The following is a 23611-nucleotide window of genomic DNA, read 5'->3' on the forward strand; positions in this document are numbered from 1 at the left end:
TCCGCGCAGCCCAGTCCTTCATCTTCCAGAGAGCATCCATGGCCCACCCCACTGCATTCATCTCGTACCAATTCAGCCTTCAGACTATCACACAGTTATATTAGGTATCACAGGCATAATAGGTATTACAGCTGGAGCAGGCATTACCATAATACCAAATCCTTCTTAATCAGCACGTCTGTCTCAAAACTCTTAACACCCCTGCAGAGCAGCCTTGCCCAGACCGTGCCTCCGGTAGCAGACACCACACACCCCTTCAAACAGGGACATGAGGCAGGCTGCAGCAGCAGTTTCAAGCAGTATGGAGGGGATGAAGGCCCCAAGCTGTCCCCACACCTACCCCAGGCCCCTCACATTAACCTGGTGGCACCGTGGGGGCACTACCTGGCTTCACACCCTGCAGCTGCTGCCTCTGCCAGGGCTGGCAGCCAGCACAGCCCTTCTTCTCCTCCCTGCAACCGTCCCGGGGCCCTTTGTGGAGAAGATGCCAACCACCTCAGGGAAACTAATTTGCCACCTCAGGGTGATCCGCTCCCTCAGGGTGATACGTTGACACCTCAGGGCAATCTGCCACCTCAGGGTGATTGATCTGCTCCCTCAGGGTGATCTGCCACCTCTGGGTGATCCATCCACCACCTCAGAGTGTTCTGCTCCTTCAGGGTGATCCAGGGCCACCTCAGGGTGATCAGCTACCTCAGGGTGATTGATCCACTCCCTCAGGGCGATCTGCTACCTCAGGACAATCGATCCACTCCCTCAGGGTGATGCACTCCCTCAGGGAGATCTGCCGCCACCTCAAGGTGATCCACTCCCTCGGGGTGATTGATCTGCCACCTCAGGGCAATCTGCTCCCTCAGGGCGATCGATCCACTCCCTCGGGGTGACCTGCTCCCTCAGGGCGATTGATCTGCTCCCTCAGGGTGACAGATCTGCTCCCTCAGGGTAATCGATCCACTCCCTCAGGGAGATCAGCTCCCTCAGAGCGATCGATCCGCCCCTTCAGGGAGATCAGCTCCTTCAGGGTGATCTGCTCCCTCAGGGAGATCAGCTCCCTCAGGACAATCGATCCACCCCTTCATACCACCCAACCCCTCAGGGCGCCCTCCCCTCTCCCTCACGACTTCTCCCCCCCCCTCAGCGTTCTCCCCCCCACACACCCCACCCCGCCCCCTTCACCCCGCCCACCCACTCCACTCGAGGGCCCATTGGCCGCCACCTCCATCAATCACCACCCAATCCCCACCCCCTTCCCCCCCCCCTCACCTCCCCCATTCCCTTTGGCGCCAACCTCCCTTTCCCCCCCCCCTTCCCCCCCACTCCCCCCCCTCCCTCCAGGCGCCGCGCGCCCCCTCAGGCTGCAGCCCCGCCCCCCTCCCTCCCTCCCTCCCCGGGTGCGCGCGCTCCGCGTCCCCGTTGCCCCCCCCCCCCCCCCAAGGGGCGGGGCGGGGCGTGCTGGCGTCGGGGCCGCGCGCTGCGCGTCACCGCTTCAGGGCCAGGCCTTGGCGCGCGGCGGCGGCGGCAGCGGCCGCTCGGCTCCGTTTTGGGCTCCCGCTCGGCTCCTCCCCGCGTCCCCCCCGCCTCAGGGCTCCCCTCAGGGTTCCCCCTTCTCCGTCTCCGTCCCCTCGTCGGGTTCGGTTCGCCCCCGGGCCTTCCGTTGGGCGGCGGGAGCGAGCGCGGCCTGGTGCGCGCGGCGGAGCCCGCCGCTGGCGTAGCGCCGGGGCCCGGGGCTGCGTGAGGTGAGGTGAGGCCGGGCTGAGGTGAGGTGAGAGAGGAGGGAGAAGGGGGGGAAGGGGGAAGAAGCGCCGCTTCTCCTCTTCCTCCTCTTCCTCCTCGCCGCCGCCGCCATGAGCGTGGAGGCGTACGGCCCCAGCTCGCAGACCCTCACCTTTCTGGACACCGAGGAGGCCGAGCTGCTCGGCGCCGACACGCAAGGCTCCGAGTTCGAGTTTACCGACTTCACCCTCCCCAGTCAGACCCAGACACCGCCAGGGCCCGGTCAGGCAGGGCCGGGACAAGGCCAAGGCCCCCCCGGAGCGGCCCAAGGCCCGCCAGGCCCCATCGAGGCGCAGGTGAGTACCGAGGGGGGGGGACACACAACGGGGGGGGGGGGGGGGCGGCTCCGGTACCGGGGAGGAGATGGTTTGGGGGGGGGGGTGTCCGGAAGGGGCGGGCGGGGCCGCCGAGGGGAAGCCCTGGGCGGCCCCCGGGGCTCGGAGCTCGGCCCCCGGCCGGGGAAGAAGAAGGGGAAGCGGCCCCTGGAGGCCGGGCCTGGCACCGAGCGCCGCTCTCCGGGGCGGAGGAGGGAGCTCCGGGCCTCCTGACAGCCGGGCGGCGCCCGCCGGTGCGGTGCCGAAGGCTCCTGGTTGGGGTGGGGGGGGGGGGGAGGTTGGCGATTTCGGTTTCTTTTCCTCTTTAAAATCCCATCCGAGCCAGCGTTCTGTTGCGGGAAGTTGGATGCTGCGAGGACTCAGCGCTGCTCCGTTTAAAAATCGCCTTTCTTCTCGACTCCAGCCACCGTGCGCTTTTAATTAATTAATTAATTATTTATTTATTTTTTTTTCCTCCCTACGTTGCCACCTTTGCTGCGGTATAGTTGCTAGGCTGGTTTGTTTTGGGTTTGTATGGGAGTGACAGCTGATACAGCCTCGCACTCGTGCTCAGAGGTCCGGTTCCTCGTCGCTTAAAAGTGTTTTTTTTTCACGTAGTCTGATGGTGGCTGTGTTTATGGTTTAACAATTTAGAAACGAAAGAAAAAAGGCAGCTAGGGCCATACACGCACAAGCCAAGAAGTGTTGTAAATAAAAATACTGCTCCTTGCTGTCCTACAACTTGACTCTACGAAGAAAAAGTGTTCAAAAATAAAGTCAAACTGATCTGCCTTTAAAGATTATAGAATACATTGTTAAGTTTACATCATACACCTATCTAAATATAGTCCTGGTATTAACAATAAAATGTTTGTAAATTATCCATGTTCCAGGGCGTGAGTTTAGAAGAGTTGAAGTGCTGTAGGTAAAAGTTGTTAATACTGAACCAAAAATACTCAGAGTGGATTTTTTTTTTCCCTTTTCCTTGCAAAAACTGATGTACTGGGGTCTGTAAATGATGCGGAAATGAGCAAACGTGAAGCAGGTCAGCGTGCCCAGGCAGTGAAAACCTACAGGTGTGCAGGGCAAGGCTGAAGGTGGAATTATCCTTGCCTAGCCTTATCCCAGGACATGCTGAATGACTTTGTTAACACTTGCAAATGCTCAGCGTTCAGCCTGGACGCAGCTACGGTGGTGTGAGCTGCTCCAGGTTAGTGTTTATAAAGTGGAGTTAGAGATGAGACCCCGGGGGCTGTCTGTTTTATTTTGTGTTTACTTCTAGTACTAGAATCTGGGTTTAGCAGAGCAAGCCTTTTTCCCCCCTTTTGAGCGTTGAAATATCAAAATTATTAAATAGGAGAATGTGTTTGTGTGTAGTCAGTGTTTGTGTACGGTTAATTGATTAAAAAATATAGCTTAAATAAATCTTTGTGTTTTTAAAGCCTTAATGGCTGTGATCATTCCAGAACTCTCAGTAGAGTATATCTGGCCAGAAGAGGAAGAAAAACTACTCCAAAATAAGCTTTGCAAGCTAAAAGACTAGACCAGTGGATTAATTTGTCTTTTTTTGTCTAAACATGTTTGAAAAGCCTTTGAAGTAAAAGAAGAAAAAAAAATCTGGAGAGCACATTCAGGTGCTAGTATGTCTGTAACTGTCTGTCCTTGCAGGCAGGAAGAAAGTTTTTTTTTTTTTTTTTTTTTTTTGTGCTTTTAGGTTTCTGTGTGAACTCTTGGGGTTGTCTTGTTGGTCCTTTTCCCCTCTGGACACCTGGGGGGACGCCTGTTTCAGCAGACCCCTCGGAAGCGTGCTGAGCGTGGTGTGCTCCCGCACCAAAGTTCAGCAAACCCCAGCTCCCTTGCTCTGTTCAGACTTGTGCCTTTCAATGGTCTCACCAGTGATAAGATCAGAAACGGAGCATGTTTAAAGATCTGGGGGGGGCTGGCTTTGCTGCCTTGAACAATAATGTGAGCTTATGATGTTTTTTTGGCAGGGCACCTACAAAATACGTTACTTCTAAGGCCCCAAAACTTAAACTAAGCATGCATTGTTGCTTCGTTTAAATTTGTCACTGTGATCACAAAAAAAAAAATCTTGTATAAATATTTTTATCTCATGTTGATAAACACTAGAGGTGTAACATTTTACTCTTTCACTTTGGCACCTTTTTAGTGTCCTCATACTTAGAAAGATCAGTTGGGCAAGACAAAGCACAGAACTTCAGAAAATGTGGTTGATTTAGCCGTGCTACAGGAGCTTTCTATCCCAGTGTCCATTTGGTAGTTTTAGAGGATGTTACTGCAGGCAGTGAGAGGTTAGCACAGTGACTGTTGTTTTCTCCTCAGAAAACTAAACTTCCCTTTTTAACGAATAATTAAAACAAACCACACGCTGCCTTGTCCACCTATTTCAAGATAAATTCTGATTTCTGCCTTATTTCTTTGCTCTCCCAGCAAGGACTCAGGTAAGGTGCTAGGAAGCTGCCACGTGCTCACGCGTTGTTGATGGGCGCAGCACCTGGTGTTCATGTGTGCGGAGCTGAGCCAGTGGCTGACGGAGGCGGGGGCAGGATTTAGTTGTCAGTTCCACCAAAGCCTTTTTATCTCCGTGGAACAACTTCCTCCTTGTTGCTCGGGTCCCCACCAGGACACGCAGCGTATCCTTCGCCATCCCGAGGGTGAATGGTGTCAGTAATGCTCACTTCCTTATTTTGAAAGAGATCAAATAAGTATAATAGGTGGTAATAAGGCGCAGTAAATATTCTCTAGCTTTAATGTAGCTACAAACAACCACCAGTTGGCTATCTATGCAAATCCCAAAGTGTGTTTTTTTTTTTTTTAAGGAAGAATAAAAACTGCCTTGAACTGGGACAGCGTGCCTGGGTGTCCTGCGGTTACTGCGCAGCGCTGGAGTGCGTTGTCACGACCGATTGGGCTCTTGTAACAGGAGTCCAGAACGCCTGCATAACTCTCATTGTTCTCGCTACAGCCTGACTTACCCTGCTTTAAAGTAGGGTTGTGCTGCGTGGCTCCAGCTGTGTTCACCTGTTGGCCCTGGGCTGCTGTATGGTAGCCACAGGCACCGCGAGGAGCAGCAGCGATGCTCCTGAAACGCTGCTGCCACCGCTCCGGGGGCTCAGGGACGTGGGCAGTAGAAATTGCTGCATAAATTGTGCCACCCGAGTTCCTGTTCTGCAGCTCGGTTCCCTGGACCTTCACTGTTGCCTCCTGACCGGTGTGTTAGAGGCCAAAAGGAGCCTTTCAGAGGCTGAAAGGGAGCCAAGGAGGGCCGAGCAACTTGGCGGTCGTTTGAGAGCGCTGAAGTTTGCAGCTCGCTGGATGTAGCTGTTAAACGTGCTGTGCCAGAAGTTTCAGTCAACGCGTTTAAAATAGAGAAGCCCCCCCCGCCCTTATACAACAGCCGACGGTGCCAGATTTTTAATAATATGCACATAGGCTAACGTGGCAGCGGGTTTTAGAACAATAGTTGAGTCACTTCCTTGTCGTGTGCCTGCCAAGGCCTCATCCTGGGCTGCTGGATGCTCCAGAGGGTACGAGCAGTCACCTGTGTGGAAGGACAGGTGGCATGTAGGTGCTGTAGTTGCTCGTGTTTCTGCCTTTGGAAAGAAAGCTGTACAATTATGTTGTCTGCTCAGTGATCCAAGTTTTAAAAGAGCTTCTGAAAAACTGATTGTTTGTCAACTAATGTGTGTAACACTGTGTTAGGGCTCTTAAGAGACTGGCAGAAGGTGCACCTGGGAGTGCCTGGTGTTTGTGCTTCCAAATAATTCACGTGAACTTGTGGCTTTGGATTTCCACCTGTGCCTTGACCAGTTAATAAGCTATGGTCATATTTTGTATAGTGACACAATTTAAACTGGATATTTATCTTGAAACAGCTGTGAAGGTGTTCAGGCTCATCATACTAATGAGCTGTTGTATGCTACTGCAGTTTTTTTATTCCTTACTCCCCCTGCTTCTTTTGCACGTGCTACTGAGTGTACATCCTGGCTGATTCGTTAGATTTCCCCAAGCCAATTCTTGGAGGTAATATCAATAAAACATTGTACTGTTTAGGCAGCGTAAACACACCTTGCTTCTTTTTATGATAACAACATAAAGATTGTGGTGCTGAGTCCAGTCCCTTACTGCTGAGGGTGAATGTGAAGCACTGCACACTTAATTTTAAAATTAACTCTAGCAATTGTTTGTTAAATTTTAATTCAGAGTACTGAAACTAGTTTGTGTGGAACCTGGATGAGACTTCCAGCGAAGCAGGCTTGTTCTGGCTTGCTAGCTTAAATGCTAAGGCAACTACTTAAAAATATTTTAATAAAGATTAGAGCGCTTCTCATTTGGACAGCTTTCTTATCTCCTATCAGATATTCATAACAGTGCTCTGACAACTTGCACCCGAAGTCGAAGTGCTAAAGATTTACTAAAATACTGTATTGATAAAGAAGTGCCATGAGTGACACCAGTTGACACTATACAAAATAAGTATTTAAGTGTTTGTCAGAAACAGCTGGATTTTTATGTATCCGACAGTTTTGGTCTGGTGGGGAAACTCCCTCAGCATTCATTCAAAATGTTTAGTTAATATTGTGCTGATTGTTGTAGTTGCTGGGGTCATTTTTCCATCTTTTTTTTTTTTTTTTTCACTCAAAGTTTACATGGATTAAAAGGTGTGCTCATCTCTTCTCAGGTTTTAATGAGATCTTGCTCTACAAGTCAAGAATCAAGTGACTGAGTCAACAGAGCTTTGGGGGGTGAGGGTTTTGGCCATCTTGGGGGTTCCTGACAGCAGCATGTTAAGTTCCCTGTGGCTGTTGGTCTGCTGAGACAGCAGAGGAATTAAATGAGAACACCTGCAAGTCCCAAGGGGCCACGGCTGCTTTAGTCATGCTAAAATCTGTTTTGTGACGTTCACACTTTTTGATTGCTCCTTCCTGGTGGTAACAGCACTGTACTCGGTATTGCCAGAAAGGAGTTATATTTAACGTGGTGTGTAAAATGTGCTGACACAGCACCAAATGCTGCAGAACTTGGTGGTTCTGGCAGTTAGTCCATCAGCAGTGGAAAGAGCACACCTGTTCTGGTGTGCTGTATTAGCACATGATCTCTCAAGTGTGGTTTTAGGAAAACTTGGGCCGTGTTCATAGTTTTAATGGAATTTTGTGGGTTTCTTGGTTAACTTATGTAGAGAGACATTTTTTAAAGGACGCTTTTTGGTGGCTGAAATAAGTTCCAAGTAATACAATAGTGATTTTCATACCTGATGTGCTGTTATGCAGGTGTGTTTGATTCTTTATGTAATGTATGAAATTCTGCATTGTGTAGGACTGTAGGAAAAATGTAATCTGAAGAAAAACTCTTTCCTTGAATTACTAACTTTTCCTACTCATCAGTTGTCATTTAAATAAACCTGTAAAGTAGGAGCTAACGAAGGAAGTATTGATTATATAAAGTCGTATGTATTTCTAGCTCGTACTAGCTTTTTTCTTTCCTCCGGAATTTCTCCTAAATTAGAAACAAGTCTTTTCTTAGAGGAGTAGGAATTGCCATTCTTGGCTTTGTTCTGGAGTATGTTTTGATTATGTAACTTAAACACTGACCTTGTCTTTCAGGTTAATGGACCCGATGGCATTCTGCAGAATGGAGCAGTAGATGATAACGTAGCTAAAACCAGCCAGCTTCTGGCAGAGCTGAACTTTGAAGAAGATGAAGAAGATACCTATTACACAAAGGATCTTCCTGTGCATGCTTGCAGGTAAGAGCTGATCTTTGCCCCAGACTTATTATTTCCAGAGGGCAGGAGCATGTGGAGTGAAAGGTGTGTGCTTAGAGGATTTGGGGACTTTGAGAGCAATTCCCTTGGAGACAGATAGGTACTGGTAGGAAAATAGTGCCCTCTGGTGAGCTCGTGTACTCTGACAGCTGCCACTTCCAGTAGGTCTTTGACCTCTCTCAGGGAATACAAAGCAAAGCAGTCTAGGAATGATAATGATGGGAAGAGTTAAAATACTTGTAGCTCAGAACAGAAATTTAACTCATGTTTGGTACTTATACCAACTCTTGTGTTTCCTGACTTTCATTTCTCCTTACTTTGCATGCTACTAGATAGATTAAATCTTGTATTTTCTTATAAGCAATTTCCCAATCACTTCCTCTCCTCGTTTTAATTCCAGTTACTGTGGTATCCATGACCCTGCCTGTGTGGTTTACTGCAACACCAGCAAGAAGTGGTTCTGCAATGGGCGTGGAAATACATCTGGCAGGTAAGTGACTGAATGATGGAAGTGATATTGACAATCTTGCTTTAAAGTGTTTGTTTTGAAGTGGCATAATGGGTGTGACTTTTGTTTTCGTGATAATTGAAGTCTGTGACTTGAATGTGAATCTCCAACCTCCTCTAGCTTTTCTTCTGAGCATACAGCTAGATCTCAGCAAAACTTGAATTACTGCTGTGGCATGAGCTTGTTGCTTCTTCCCCCCCATCCTGTGTTCTTGCAAAGCAGTATAATTGATGTTTTTGACCTGTGGAGCTTCAGGAAGCTGCTTCCAATCATTAATAACATTAAAAAAAAAAAAAACAAAACTTTACACATTATCTATTCTTTCACGTTCACTTTAAAGTATTCATGCATTGAGAAACCAGTGAAGTTGTTAATGTTCATCTTTGCCAGGATCAAAAGAGCAAGGTCTTACTAATGTATGCCAAAACATGAATAGATTTTGTTTATCTTTTAATAATGATGGAGGTGCTACGTTACGTAGAGTTAGGGCTAAATCTGGCTTTCCTATTAACTGCATATAAATGTATGTCTTCTCTGGTTGCAGCCACATTGTTAATCATCTTGTGAGAGCGAAGTGCAAAGAGGTGACTCTCCATAAAGACGGACCTCTAGGAGAGACTGTCTTGGAATGTTATAACTGCGGATGTCGTAATGTGTTTCTCCTTGGCTTTATTCCAGCTAAGGCAGATTCTGTGGTTGTTTTGCTGTGCAGGTGAGAGAATGCCTTTATTGGCGTGTTTACATCAAGTCTATTGCATAATGTTATTTCTAAATGGCAGTGTTTGCCTTTCACTTTCTACCTAAATATGTTTTATACTCTATTTTGCCACCACTTTTTCTTTACTACTGCATTATTTATTTGTATACATTTCATTAATTCTAGACACTCATCTAAAGAAACTTCTTTTTTTTTTTTGTGCTGGGCAAATATATTCATTCTATAGAAAAGTTCTTCCGTTATGGGCTGTCTCACTTGCAAGAATTCAGGTGTTTTTCCCCTGTGTTAAGTTGCTGTTTTCAGCTCTGGAGAAGTAACAGATCAGGAAATGACTCTGGAGCCCTAGTGGAGTAATGATGGAATTGCAGAACAAATTTTTCTGTCAGTTCATAGAATAATTTGAAGATTGGAAGCTGTTCTTTGACAGGACATATCAGAAAGCATGGTCTTCTCTGTATGGATTTCTATTAAATGCTGTCACTTGCCATGCATTTGACAGTAGGAGGTGAATTCTTACAGGTTCTCCCATTTGTTTAAATAACAGATGGAAGTAATCCCAGGTGTTTTCTGATAAGTATGTGCATAATATTAATTAATATGACACATTTGGAAAGTCCATTATTTTAGATGCTGAAATTTTCAGTTCTAGAAATGCATAATAAATTCTACTTACGTTACCTTGTGTCCCTAATGTTGAAATAGCAAATACAGGAACTAATGAAATAGATCAGCAGGCTAATGTTGGTTTTCTCGTAACTGAGACACCAGAGTTGCTGTAGGAACAAGACAAACATGTTCTTATCCTTCATGTGGTAGATTTTCTTACACTTGTCTAACTTAATAATTTTTTTCAATGTTTTGGTTGTGCAGGCAGCCATGTGCGAGTCAGAGCAGTTTAAAGGATATTAATTGGGACAGTTCACAGTGGCAGCCTCTTATCCAAGATCGCTGTTTCCTTTCATGGCTGGTGAAGATTCCATCTGAGCAGGAACAGTTGAGAGCACGTCAGATTACAGCTCAGCAGATTAACAAACTGGAAGAACTTTGGAAGGTACGTGCTGTTTTTCAAATACCAATTTTGTTTCACCAAGTCCTAGTTTTGTGCCTTACAAAGTAGGGATAAGACTGTTCCAGCAACTGTGTGAGGCAGGGAATGTACACAAGGTTCAAACCTTTCAGTTTTCACAAGCAGCACAACTGGAAATTGATCAGAGGATTTAGGAGATTAAAGGAGGAAAGTTTCATCCCAAGGTTCTCTTGTTATGTCAAGTTCAACTGTCAGGCAACGTGGAAAAGCGACTTTCATTTCACCGTATCAAGTCTTTCACTTGTTTCAGCTTTAATGACTAGCTAAGACTAGTTAGTTGACAACTGGTAGACAGTTACTGTTTTTTTTTTTCCAAAGCTTTTTCTATACATCTGTTAATGCAGATCAAACTTGACTGGATGCAGGTGAGCATGGCATAATGTCTTGGTAGTTTTAACAGGTTGTTATGCTTTTATAACTTTCTGTAGCAGTTAAATGCAGGACTATAGCTCTTACTTTGTGAGTGAGATTTGTTTCAAAGTTTTAAGCACAAACATTTGTATGTTCAATTCTAGGAAAATCCATCTGCAACTCTTGAGGACTTAGAAAAGCCTGGTGTTGATGAAGAGCCACAGCATGTCCTACTCAGATATGAAGATGCTTATCAATACCAGAATATATTTGGTCCTCTAGTCAAGCTTGAGGCTGACTATGACAAGAAGCTCAAAGAGTCGCAGGTAATGTGCTTGAAATACACCTGTTTGAGGGCAAATTCTGACTAGATCTCTGGTATCAAATACCTAGTCACTATTAATAGAAAAAAGACTTGAGTGAAATAAGTGCCTTTGTCAGGGAAGGGAAAGGAGAAAACTCAGAGGTTTTAAAGATGTTTGAAACACTTAAACTTCATCTCTTCTGCATTCAAAGTTTGTCTTCTGCAGAATCATATTTTTCTATCTTAGAACTGATACTTGGCACCTTCTGTTACGTTATCATAACATGCAGTTACCTTTCTGTCAGTCAGTTTCCAGTCAAACTTGTTTTATACTGGGGACATGTAAGCATTTCATGAGGGGCTTTTGTTTTAAAAAGAGTAACACAAGTGGTGATTGACTTACTATTAACTACATAAGTCTTTTATCAAACAATTAACTTCTCCAGAAGGTGTTGTCTGAGTCTGTAAGAATAAATATGTATACTTGGTTCTGTGACATTAGAACATCACGTTTTGTATTTCTCTATTATTTTTAAGTATTGGGACAGTGAGGATTGCAGTAGCTGGTGAACAACTCTGTAAAACATAATAACTCGCCTTTTCTTTACTGTTAGACCCAAGATAACATCACAGTCAGATGGGACCTGGGCTTGAACAAGAAAAGAATTGCTTATTTCACTTTGCCAAAGACTGATTCAGGTAATGACATCTTGACTGTGTGTTTTGCGTGTTTTTATGCTGGGTAAATAACATCAGTGTTTAAAGAGCTGTGATATGTGGCCTGGCATTTAAGATACTCCTGTAGGGTTTCTGTGTTGGAGGTGGTTGTTCGTTGGTGAATATTCTGAGAACGTTTTTTTTTCCTTCCTTTGTAGATATGCGTCTAATGCAGGGAGATGAGATCTGCTTGAGGTATAAAGGAGACCTGGCCCCTTTGTGGAAAGGAATTGGTCATGTTATCAAAGTTCCTGATAGTATCCTTTACTTAACGTGCCTTTAGGGAGGCTTAATGGAAGGCTCAAGTCTCTCCAAGAAACCGCTAAATTACGTAAAGTAATTTTGAAACTATTGCAATTTCGGTAGTGGGCATCTGATTAAAAAAATAAATAAATAAATCAAAATCGGGAAAAATAAAGTTCAAATTTTTGCTATAGATTACTACTTAACGAGGTTCTACAGATTATGGTGATGAGATAGCCATTGAGCTGAGGAGCAGCGTTGGAGCCCCTGTGGAAGTTACTCATAACTTCCAAGTGGATTTTGTATGGAAGTCTACTTCATTTGACAGGTATTGAGAAAGCACTTAAACTTGGCAGATAATGGAAACAGTAGGTGTATATTGTCAGTGTTTCTCATTTTGAACGTAAGGTTTGTTGCAAATACATCAAGAAAACTTTCAAACTAAGTGGGAAGAATTATCCTCACATTTAGTAACATTTGGAATTTAAGAAGAAAAACTGTTTTGCAGTTCAGCTTGTTAAACACTGTCGTGAAGTGCTCTCTGTTTTAATTGCTCTCCTAAACTTTGAATCATTTTAAGTAGCTGAAATCTCAAGGCAATTGAATCAGCTGTGGCATCAGGAGACTTGAGACATGTCTGTACTGCATTTTATAAGATAGGAGTTTATTTTCCTGAAAGAGATGTACTAAGTACATCTTCTCTTCAGATTTTGCACCGAAGATCTCTGCTGCAAACTCTGTCAAAGGCTGGTTTCCCTGCAGATCTTTCTGGTTATATTTTGTACTACACATGTTAGGAGAAAAAAAAAATCTGTGTTCTTGGAATCTAATTTTTGCCTCTTAATTCTGTTAGTAAATTCTTTGCATTGTCTTCTTTTTCCAGGGTGTGTATTTTAATTTCAGCCTGATGGCAGATTAACCTTTGTGTTGGACACTTGTAGATCGTTACGTATGAGGTCATACTGACTTTTTTTCTGTCCTTCCCTCATTTCAGAATGCAGAGTGCTTTGAAAACATTTGCTGTGGATGAGACTTCAGTGTCAGGGTACATCTATCACAAACTGTTAGGCCATGAGGTAGAAGATGTAATTATTAAATGTCAGTTGCCAAAGCGCTTTACAGCACAAGGACTTCCTGATCTCAACCATTCTCAGGTAACATCATTTCCATTTTTTACTACATGCAAAGAATATGACAAAGGATTTATGAATAAAGGTTGAATGATTTTATAGCTTCCTGTGCGTGGAATGCTAAATAGTCTTAAAATTCTGTAGGTTTATGCTGTGAAGACTGTCCTGCAGCGTCCTCTGAGCCTTATTCAGGGTCCCCCTGGTACCGGAAAAACAGTGACATCAGCTACAATCGTCTATCATCTGGCTAGACAGGGCAATGGGTAAGAACTTCTCTCTAAATCTTTATGTATGAGGTTACATCTTTAATGGTCTGAAGAATCAGATTGCATTTAAACATTAAGATCATTTTAAGATCACTGAACTGAAATGATTTTGTAGAACGGTATTGTTCTACAATAGAACAATTGTTCTATTGCTTATTTCAGAAGGTAATTCTTCAGTAGCTTATTTTTAGGGGACATGTATGGTAACAGTTCTGATTTGCGTTGCAGGTCTACCAGGCAAAAGTTTATAGCTCACAAACTTTTTTTTTTTGCTTATTTTTTCAAGGCCTGTGTTAGTCTGTGCTCCGAGTAATATAGCTGTAGATCAGTTGACTGAGAAGATTCATCAAACTGGACTGAAAGTGGTTCGTCTGTGTGCTAAAAGTCGTGAGGCAATTGACTCTCCTGTGTCCTTCTTGGCATTGCATAACCAGATCAGAAACATGGATAGGTAAGGAATTGTTGGGGATAGAGGAGAAGAAACACAAAAAAAGGCAAAAACAAAAACAAACAAACAAAAAAAAATCACAAGTTTAAGTGTTGTGAGGGACACAGTTGTTTAACTGTAACAGTGACTGTGCTTTTCTGATGTGATAACCTTTGGTTCTGTACATGTGTCATTTTTTAATTTGAAAATAATTGTTTGGTTTCTGTGGCAATATATAAAGGACTTCATTGTGAGCTGTTGTAGTACTGCAAGTGGTACGTCAAAATCTAAAATGTTGCACTGTAATCCTAAGTTGTTTTTAATTAGCCCGTAAAGCAAAATTCCTGTTTTTGCAGCATGCCAGAGCTTCAGAAACTGCAGCAGCTTAAAGATGAAACTGGAGAACTGTCATCTGCTGATGAGAAGCGCTACCGTGCACTAAAACGAACAGCAGAACGTGAATTACTTATGGTAAAGTTCCATCAGATCTAGTAGTTCATACTTCTGCCTTTTCCCACTGCAATTTTAGCTGCAATTTATTGGTGAAGACTAGAGTACAATGTAACTTGGGAGATTCCTGTTAAGTACTATTCCATGGGGAAGTATTATCTGTTGATATCCTACTTGATTAATTTAAGTTGTGTTTTTGTCTCAGAATGCAGATGTGATCTGTTGCACGTGTGTGGGAGCTGGTGATCCAAGGCTTGCAAAGATGCAGTTCCGCTCCATTCTGATTGATGAAAGCACCCAGGCTACTGAGCCAGAGTGCATGGTGCCAGTTGTCCTGGGAGCGAAACAGGTAGGAGCCCCTGGATTTCATTAAAGAAAATTGGTTTTATAAATAAGTGAAGACTACACTTACAGTTTAGGCGTGTAGGCTTACGAAATCCCTTCCTCTCATGGAAGACTCTTGAATACTGTTGTCTGCAAGTGACTTTATATTGTGCTAGTTATATTAGTTACATCTATTTCTGTGGCAAAATCTTTGTCTAGAACATATTGGTCTTGTTGAAACAATCTGGAGACTGAACAAGATCTTATTCTAAAATGATTAGTAGTATGGCTGAATAGCTAGCTGACACTAAAGGTTTATAAGCCTTAAATTAAATACAAATTTTATTACAAGTCAAACTGATTAATTCCAAATATATTTTAGAGACGGCTGTTTCTGTCACTTCTAGCTATTGGGCAGGTTTCAGAGAATATGAACTTAGATATCTACGTTTTTGCCACTGATGACACTTTTCTTTTCCACAGCTTATCCTTGTAGGTGACCACTGCCAGCTTGGTCCTGTTGTGATGTGTAAAAAAGCTGCGAAGGCTGGCCTGTCTCAGTCTCTCTTTGAGAGGCTCGTGGTGCTGGGGATTCGCCCGATTCGCCTGCAAGTGCAGTACCGCATGCATCCTGCACTTAGTGCTTTTCCATCCAATATCTTCTACGAGGGTTCACTCCAGAATGGTGTTACTGCAGGTGAGTGAGAGTGGCACTTCTGCAGAGATTGTTTTCCCTTCAAGTCATTAAGGATCAAAGGAAAGATTCTTTCATCTAGATGAGTTTTTAAACGCATTCCCTTAAAAAGGGAATTGCCACTGCACTTAAATTTTTGATTCTTTAAGATGCTTTGGTGTAAGAGTGTTTTTTCTAGTACAATAGTGCTAACTTTTTACTTCTTTGGTACTTTTCAGCTGACCGTGTGAAAAAAGGATTTGATTTCCAGTGGCCGCAGCCAGATAAGCCGATGTTTTTCTATGTTACGCAAGGACAGGAAGAAATTGCCAGCTCGGGCACCTCTTACTTAAACAGGTAAAAGTCAACACCGACTTACTTAAAAATACTTTGTCCTGGAGTATGTCAAATGTAAGGGAGATTGTAAATGAGTTACAATTAAAGAAGTCAAAGGGAAGTAGAATATACAGTTCCAAACCAAATATATAAGCATTTCTCTATCTTATGGACTTTTTGGCAGAGACTTTGTAATATTTTAAGTTAACCAGAACTTTCGGTACCTTGCCACATAAATAAAGGCAAAACACCTGAATAAAGGCTTATGTTTTAGGTGAATTTACTTGTTTCCATGGAAGTGGCACCTGTATTTTAAACTAGCCAGCCCATAGATCTCAAACATATCCCGGCACACAATACAGTACTCCAGTGCTATTGATTGTTGTATTCTGCACTCTTCCTCCTAAATTAATAAAATGCTGCTTCCTGTTAACAGTTATGATTAAAATTGCTTGTGTGTTTTTTAATAACTGCTGTCAACAAAGATAGTGCAGGTTGGCTGAGTAGCCTGCCTTTTAGAGTTGATTTGCCCTAGGCTCCCTTTATAGTAAATGAATAGAGAAAGGCGGCTCCAGTGGGAGCAGTTCAGATCTTAAGTGGGTTTGGATTGTTCTCCAGAGGTATATGTTTTCCCTCACTGATAGTACAAGGAGCATGGGGCAATTGATGCCTAATGCAAGCAGGATGAATTTTGGCCAGGAAGTAAACTGACTGCATTTGCAACAGAAAATGTTGGTCCAGTCCCCTTTCAGTGCCTGAATTCCAGTAACTCCAGAAGCTGATGCCTAACTTGTAGATTTTGGAAGGGAATAAGGTAGCATGAGAGAAGGTTGGAGAGATGGGAATTTAATTTTTTTAACCTTTTTTCTGTATGTTCCAACTATTTTCAAACAGTGAGTTTAAAACACTTTGTTTCTTTGGGTTATATGCATTTGTTCGTGCGCCTGGAAGGAAAACCAGACCAACTTGCAAAAAATATCTGCTGTGATATTTTTAATCTCAGTCAGTTTCACGAACAGCATGTGCAAGACTACTGAACGCAGCAAGCCAGATTGTGCACAAACAAATGGCACAATAGTTGGCTGACAGGGACATTGGCATTAAAAACATTCTATATTTAAAACTTTAAGATAAAGGAACCGAAGGATCTGTTTGTACGGCAGGCTGGAACATTTTAATGATCTCAAAGTACACATGTACATTTAACTCTGCTGAAAAATTATGTTTTAGAGTGGTAGCCTACCTGAGTTGTGCTGTTCTAGGAAGCCTAGTTGTGTAGTTCTGAGATATAAGTAGCCTTTCTAACAAAAGGCTAGCATAGCATACATGTTCAAGATTTCTAAACCCATTAATTAAAAGTAGTTAGACCTAGTGCCTTAATTTTCCTTAGATAAATTCATCCTTTTTTTTTGTAGGACTGAAGCTGCCAATGTAGAGAAGATAACTACAAAGCTATTGAAAGCTGGTGCCAAACCAGATCAGATTGGAATTATTACTCCTTATGAAGGTCAACGATCCTATCTGGTGCAGTACATGCAGTTCAGTGGTTCCTTGCACACAAAACTCTACCAGGTATGGAGTCGTTACACAAACAAGGGAACCTTTGGATGCAGAAAAGTCAGATATTATGAAATCCTCATTTTTAGCCTGATTTCTTAGGCATCAATCTATTCTTTAGTAATTTCTGAGCATTTTAGTTGATCTTAGTTAAATTAGACTAAGGGAAAGTAGTTTAGCAGGCAGCAAATGCTGGTAAGTATCAGAGGAGCAGTTTGCCAGATAAAGGAGGAAGCCCTGTTAAGTTCTGTTGAAAGGAAAGCTTCAACGAGTCCATCCCTTGAGGACTCGTTGAGGCACAGAAGGGAAAGGTCATTGCTGCTTGAGCTGTGGAAAAGCTTTAGTCAATTTGTGTCTTAGATAAAAGCATCTCAAACCAAGAGACATGCAGGAAACCAAGCTCCATAAATTCTGGTGGTCATACTATTTATTTGCTTAGGAATATGTCCTCCCATCAGTGCGCCTCATCTACCAAACACTAAAACTTGTTGCTACAAACAAGACAGTTGTATGTTTAATATAGTCTGTTTTGCAATATTGAGAATTTGGGCAGTGTTTTCACTGAAGGAAAACTCGGTGGAAATACTTCTGTTCCTGCCAGGAATGATCTGTCCCTCTTATTCAGGTTTCTTAATAGCTGGGAGCAGCAGTGCTAATCTGGAGCTGTATTACTACGAGGTTTTGGAACAGGCAGATTCTGGCAACATACCTAGAAAAGGGATGCTTTCTGTAGTGCAAATGCCAGCTGGGGGGAAATATGAGAACTGTAAACCTATAAAACATACAAACATAAAAAGTAATTTGCCCTAAACTTAAGACTGTCTGTTCTCTTTTAGGGAAACTATTTAGTGACCAGTGGAATTACCAAATCATCAGCATGAGGAAAATAGCATTTTTCCCCAAACGATGGGAACTGTTAGTGTGCGGCCAACACATTTTGTAATACCTGTTGGTAGTACAACTGTTAGGCACTGTGCTTCTCTGATTTACGTGTTTTCCTCTGTTTCAGGAAGTAGAAATTGCGAGTGTGGATGCCTTCCAAGGAAGAGAGAAGGACTTTATTATCCTTTCTTGTGTGAGGGCCAACGAACACCAAGGAATAGGATTTCTGAATGACCCCAGGCGTCTTAATGTGGCTCTAACAAGAGCAAGGTAAAGTAACATTATAAAATATGCAAAATTGGTCCAGACAGGCTAACAAAAGATCTGAGTTTTGTGGGTGGCAGGCCCGTTCCCCACCCCAACTGCTTTAAGGAAGCTGTGGATGATTCTCCCATTCTTTTAGAGCACTCTCAATTTAACAGGTTCCCATTTGGTATTGGTAGTCTGTAGAAACGAGCATGTTCTTCCCCTTTGTCTGCAGGACAGAAGTCTTCCCTTCAACTACTTCTTTATCCTTCTCAGCAACCACTTTTACTATTTTGCTTTACTTAAAATGAATTTGAGTGCTGAGAATAGTTTGGGTAAAGTCAATGCTGCCTTGGTTGGCTTCCTTGGTGTCTGCAGAGTTCCAGAGCAGTGTTACGTGGTTGGTTGAGCACTTTGACATGTTTGGCAGGCCTGCAAAAGGAAGCCTGTGATTATTGAGAAACTGGCTGCAGCAATCTCCTTTCAAGTGTTTTGTCATACTACAGAAGTCTTCTGCTGTAAACAAAATGGTTACATCAGGGTCTCCTACGCTACCATCATGGGCTTCTATAAGGTGCCTTGATTTACTGCTGTTCTAACATGGTTATGGCATGGCTAATCTTAGGTTATGGCTAATCTTAGTTTCTGTGCTTGTCTGCTGTTCTGTAGATATGGAGTAATTATTGTTGGGAACCCGAAAGCGCTCTCCAAACAACCACTTTGGAATCACCTGCTGAATTATTACAAGGAGCAGAAAGTTCTAGTGGAGGGACCACTGAATAACCTCCGGGAAAGCCTTATGCAGTTCAGCAAGCCCCGAAAACTCGTCAATACTATCAACCCAGTAAGTTTACCTCTCCTGTCCCTCAGATACCTGCAGCATGAAGCAATTGGGGATTGATTGATGAATTTTGGATGGAATGAACAGTCACCTGCATACCCTCACACACCCAAATCTTTCCATTTTTGTTGTTAGTGGACTGTGGCCAAGTAAGGTGCAGTTGAAGTTGAACAGTTGTAGAAAAGGCCTTTTTGGTGTTTTTGTCTTTATTCTCTGCAAAATTTCATGTAGGGGTAACTTCTTAGGTGCATGAAACATCAAATAAGCCTTGTGTTTAGTAATAGCAAGCTCATCAGGCAGGCGTTCTTGAAAGTTTTTAGGTACAGTGCTGCGAAGCTGAGAATTATCTTAGTTATTTAATATAAGATAAGCAGTTGTTTTGGGGAAGGGGGAAAAGAAGCTTGTCAGCCATCACAAAGACAGTGGTAGAAATAGATCAAGGGAAAACTTTTATCAGAACCTCAAAATAGACTTGAAAATTCATTGAATATTTCAGTTTTAAATAGGCTGTCTGTAAAGTCATTTTTTTCTAGTTGTCACCATGTGGTTGAAATAAAAGTTGGATGTTTTCCATGTATTAGAAATAGCTTTCCTCAGATAACATATACTCGATAAACACTGTGGAGTTTCTACTGAATTCTTACTTGAAATAGCTTGCACAAGTTGCAGCGCGAAGTTGTCTGTGCAAAAGCTTTGTCTAACTGCTGTCATGCTTTCAGGGTGCCCGTTTCATGACTACTGCCATGTATGATGCACGTGAAGCTATTATTCCAGGATCTGTCTATGACCGAAGCAGTCAAGGTAAAGAAGCTGTCAAAATTAACACCCTTGCAGACTTTATAAATTAGTTCTTGATGTAAGATACCTTACTTCAAACGTGGAAGTGTTGGAAGAGCCACTACCAACCCATTCAGGATGTTTGATATCATTGTGGCTTTTCCTCCCCTCCCCAGGGCGCCCATCCAACATGTACTTCCAAACCCACGACCAGATCGGGATGATTAGTGCCGGCCCCAGCCACGTCACTGCTATGAACATTCCTATCCCTTTCAACCTCGTGATGCCACCAATGCCACCACCGGGATACTTTGGCCAGGCTAACGGACCAGCTGCAGGTATGGGGGGCAAGGATGACATGGTGCAGAAGCCACGTTTTAGGTGTGAAGTGGGAGAATGTTTTCTGTCTCTCCTGTGAGAGTAGGTGATGTGATTTATTACTAAATCTCAGTTGTATTGATTTCTTCTCACTTGCTACATTGAGTACGTATGAAGTGTTGCCTCTTGTGAGTCATCAAGACTTTATAGAACAGTTAATTCTCACACACTTGTGTCTGTGAAACTTCTCACTCTTGGTTGGAATAAATGCTTTTCCAGGACGTGGGGCGCCAAAAGGAAAGACTGGTCGTGGTGGGCGCCAGAAAAATCGTTTTGGGATTCCTGGAACTAGTCAGTCAAACCTTCCAAATAGTCAAGCGAGCCAAGATGTGGTGTCCCAGCCTTTCTCCCAGGGTCCACTGACTCAGGGGTATATCTCCATGAGTCAGCCATCACAGATGAGTCAGCCTGGGCTCTCCCAACCAGAATTATCACAGGTAAGCAGAATTTGATGCACAGTCTGCCCTTTCTCCTGGGTTTTATGTCAGTGGTGTGTGCGTATGTCCTTGTTTCCTAGAATTGAGGTAAGTGGGAGCTAAAACATTTTCAGTGAGTCAGTCATTGAAACCATTTCATACCCCTCCACTCGGTGGACTTCCTAAATACATTTGGGCAGAGGAATGAAGTGCTGCATGTATCAACTTCAGCTTGAGCCTTAACTTTGAACTGCTAGCTTGTTCAACAGCTTGCTACTGCAAAGCTCTTTGTAGTAATTCTGCAGCAAAATGGGGTCAACTTTAAAAGCAAACCGAACACCAAAAATCTCAGACTTCCTTTAATGTTGGCTGCCAGATATCCTGCTGTGTAAGGGAGCACTTGAGCTTGATGATGAGTTAGAGGCTTAACAAACACTCTCATTTTCAGGACAGTTACCTTGGTGATGAGTTTAAATCTCAGATTGACGTGGCGCTGTCACAGGACTCTACTTACCAGGGTGAACGCGCATATCAACATGGCGGAGTGACGGGACTGTCACAGTATTAGAGTGTAAGGCACTCGAGGTTCACTCCTCTGCTTCTTACTCCCTGATTTATGCTGATGAAAGCAGTGTTTGTCTTGCGGCATCTGTCATGCAACTGTCGTTTTGCTTTCTTGCTTTCAGGTTGAGGAAGAAGAGCTAAGCTTGTGTGGAGCTTAGTTCATCAGCATTTTATTCTGGGTAATAAAAAAAATAAAATAAAATGGATACCTGTTTTCCACTGCTAAAACTGAAGCACCACTGTGTGAGAGCAACAGGAGAAAGAAACCAACCAACGGAGAGGAGAGAGAGAGAAAGGAGCGCGCGCGAGAGAGCCCACTGCTAGCTCACTGAGACAAGGAGACTGACCGGAGAGGAGAGAGAGCACCGAAGGACTGGCTGGCGCCTCACTGGGAAGGCAACTCACCCTGAAATGAGTGGTCAGCTGAGTCCCTGCTCCCCCAGTCAACCAAGCTCGAGAGAAGGGCCTTAAGCAGGTTTCACTTCATTCCATACTTCTCTTTGCGAGCAGGGCATTACTTTTCAGAGCAGACGGGGAGAGGAAAACCCTCATCTCAGAGTTGTTCTCATTTTAAAGGGGTACTATATTTTAGCAGTAACTGTTTACATTTTAGAAGCAGAGTATCTGAGAGAGTTCCTGACTAAGTGACAGCAAGCCAAGCAGAAATCCAGCGGAACATAGCTGATGCTCAACTCTGAGATGGAGGTTTTGTTGTCCAACACTGGCTCTGAAATCCTAGTGTCATCGTGTCGCCCACATTCTGAACGGGTCTTTCGTGACAAGGTGGTTTTAAAGAGATGCTTTCAAAGGAGCACTGAATTTTTAGAAGTTTGTCTCTGAATATCTTAGTGGTGGACCTGGGAGATCCTTGTTCTGAGAAGCTTACAAAAAGTTTAAAACTAAATTAGAGCACCAACCTTGAGAACTTTCAGTGTGATTTAAAGTTGCAGCAATCAGCCTCTTCTTCCTACATTGGATAGCAGTTAGAGTGGAAGGAGCCTGCGCGCTCGAGCAGGAGGAGGGTTTCAAAGTGTTTTCTGTATGCTTTAATTGGCTACTGTCTGGACTCTACTCTGTGAAAAACAAGCCTTTCTGTAAGATGAACTTTGCGCTTGAAAGGGGATGGGTTCCTGTGCCCTTCGGCCCTGGAGGAAAAGATGCTAACAGGCCTGCTTTACTCGCTCCCTCAGATGTGGGGAAGAAGTAGTGGAAACTGGGGATTATATTGGTTCTGAAGTAAAGACTACAAAGTTACCGAAGCAGGTTGGAAAAATGGACAAAGCAGGCAGTTGTTGGAAGGTGGCCTCTGATGGATGGGTATAATTAGAGATAATGGGTTAGGCTTTTGTGTGGCTTCTTCGGTGATTAATGCAGATATAGCTGAAAGATTCAGGTGTTGAAAAACAAACCCGGAGCCTATTTTTCAGGTAGCGCACGCGGCTGTGCCATCAGTGCTGGCTTGAGAAATAGCTGGAAGTCAAAACTGAAAACAGCACATAAGAGAAGCCATCCAATTTCTAAGTTGTACCCATGTCTTAAATAAGTCATATGGGAACACTGGGAGCATTTTATTTGTGTCTAAACCTTTTTAGAAACAGCGCAGAGAATTGAAATTCCTACAGACCCATTTTTATTGGATCCCTAAATTAGACTAACCTCTACCTCCTAATTGGCAAAGATCAGTAGAGTGTGATTCACTAACCTAGATGTTTTTAAAGTTTGAATTAAGTTAGCTTTATACTCAAAGGGCTCCAAGTGTTTCTAGTCTTTTTTTGGGGGAACTCAAAATACCTCTCATATGAATGTACTTAAATGATGTAAAACCCACTTTTTGTAACTGGGGGGGAAAGCCCTTTCATTACTGTCCTTTCTGTAGAGTGTTGACCCGCTTTCATAACCTGTATTTGCTGTAGTTTTTCAAGAGTGTCTCTCCCCCAGTACAGACCTGGTGTAGCATACCCACAAACCGTGAGTAGTGTGCACATAAAATGGAACAGGTGTTCAAAATTTTTGTTCGGTCCTGCAGCGAACGTAGTTCGGGAACTGCAAAATAAACTAAACTTTCCAGAAACGAAAACCATTCTTTTCTCATAAAAAGCCTCCAGCGTTTAGACTTCTAAAATGTGAAAGAATGGAGACACAGGCCACCTTCCTTCCTTGTAAGATGGACTGTTTTATTTATTAACATTGCCGAAGGGCTTTTTAATTTTTTTTCCTTCTGTAGGCTGCGTAGTTGCATAGACTTTTCAGATAGGTTTAAGCTGTAACCCTCTGTGCAATGCAATCCATTGAGTAATGTAACCCCCTCCTCTCCCCTCACCCCATTTATTTCACTGATGAGAATGCCTGCCTCTGCTTTGTGCTGTTTTTTTCCTTTGTAGCAGTTATTCTGAGTTTTATAAATCCAGACATCAGTGCTAGCACGGTGTTACTCTTTTTTGATTTTGTCTCAGTTTGTTTTAAACCTGTTTGTCATCAATAAAATATTAATAAACAGCTCTTGCATTCAAGGTGGCCCCTAACTTTCAATGATGAAACCATGCA

The 23611-nt window shown here is 43.4% G+C and overlaps 1 protein-coding gene across 2 annotated transcripts; it reads left to right on the plus strand.

Annotated features, from left to right (window-relative positions):
- The first annotated feature begins 1443 nt into the window (after nt 1–1443).
- Nucleotides 1444–23575, plus strand: UPF1 (UPF1 RNA helicase and ATPase). Of its 2 annotated transcripts, none has more exons than XM_082779954.1 (24): nt 1444–2069; nt 7712–7854; nt 8273–8362; nt 8925–9092; nt 9969–10149; nt 10701–10862; nt 11455–11539; nt 11716–11814; nt 12011–12128; nt 12795–12954; nt 13075–13193; nt 13483–13647; nt 13980–14094; nt 14279–14422; nt 14881–15094; nt 15310–15427; nt 16822–16978; nt 17973–18115; nt 18761–18935; nt 19652–19733; nt 19886–20047; nt 20307–20524; nt 20952–21074; nt 21190–23575. In XM_082779954.1, exons 1-23 carry the CDS (start codon nt 1845–1847, stop codon nt 21069–21071), a joined length of 3363 nt encoding a protein of 1120 aa, XP_082636080.1. In that variant the 5' UTR covers nt 1444–1844; the 3' UTR covers nt 21072–21074; nt 21190–23575. The 2 variants fall into 2 exon arrangements, with proteins under 2 accessions (XP_082636080.1, XP_082636081.1); XM_082779955.1 differs by having other exon boundaries at nt 1445–2069; nt 12020–12128.
- The last annotated feature ends 36 nt before the right edge of the window (nt 23576–23611 follow it).

The sequence above is a fragment of the Aythya marila genome, assembly GCF_965140915.1.
Source record: "Aythya marila genome assembly, chromosome: 27".
NCBI classification, from domain to species: Eukaryota; Metazoa; Chordata; class Aves; order Anseriformes; family Anatidae; genus Aythya; species Aythya marila.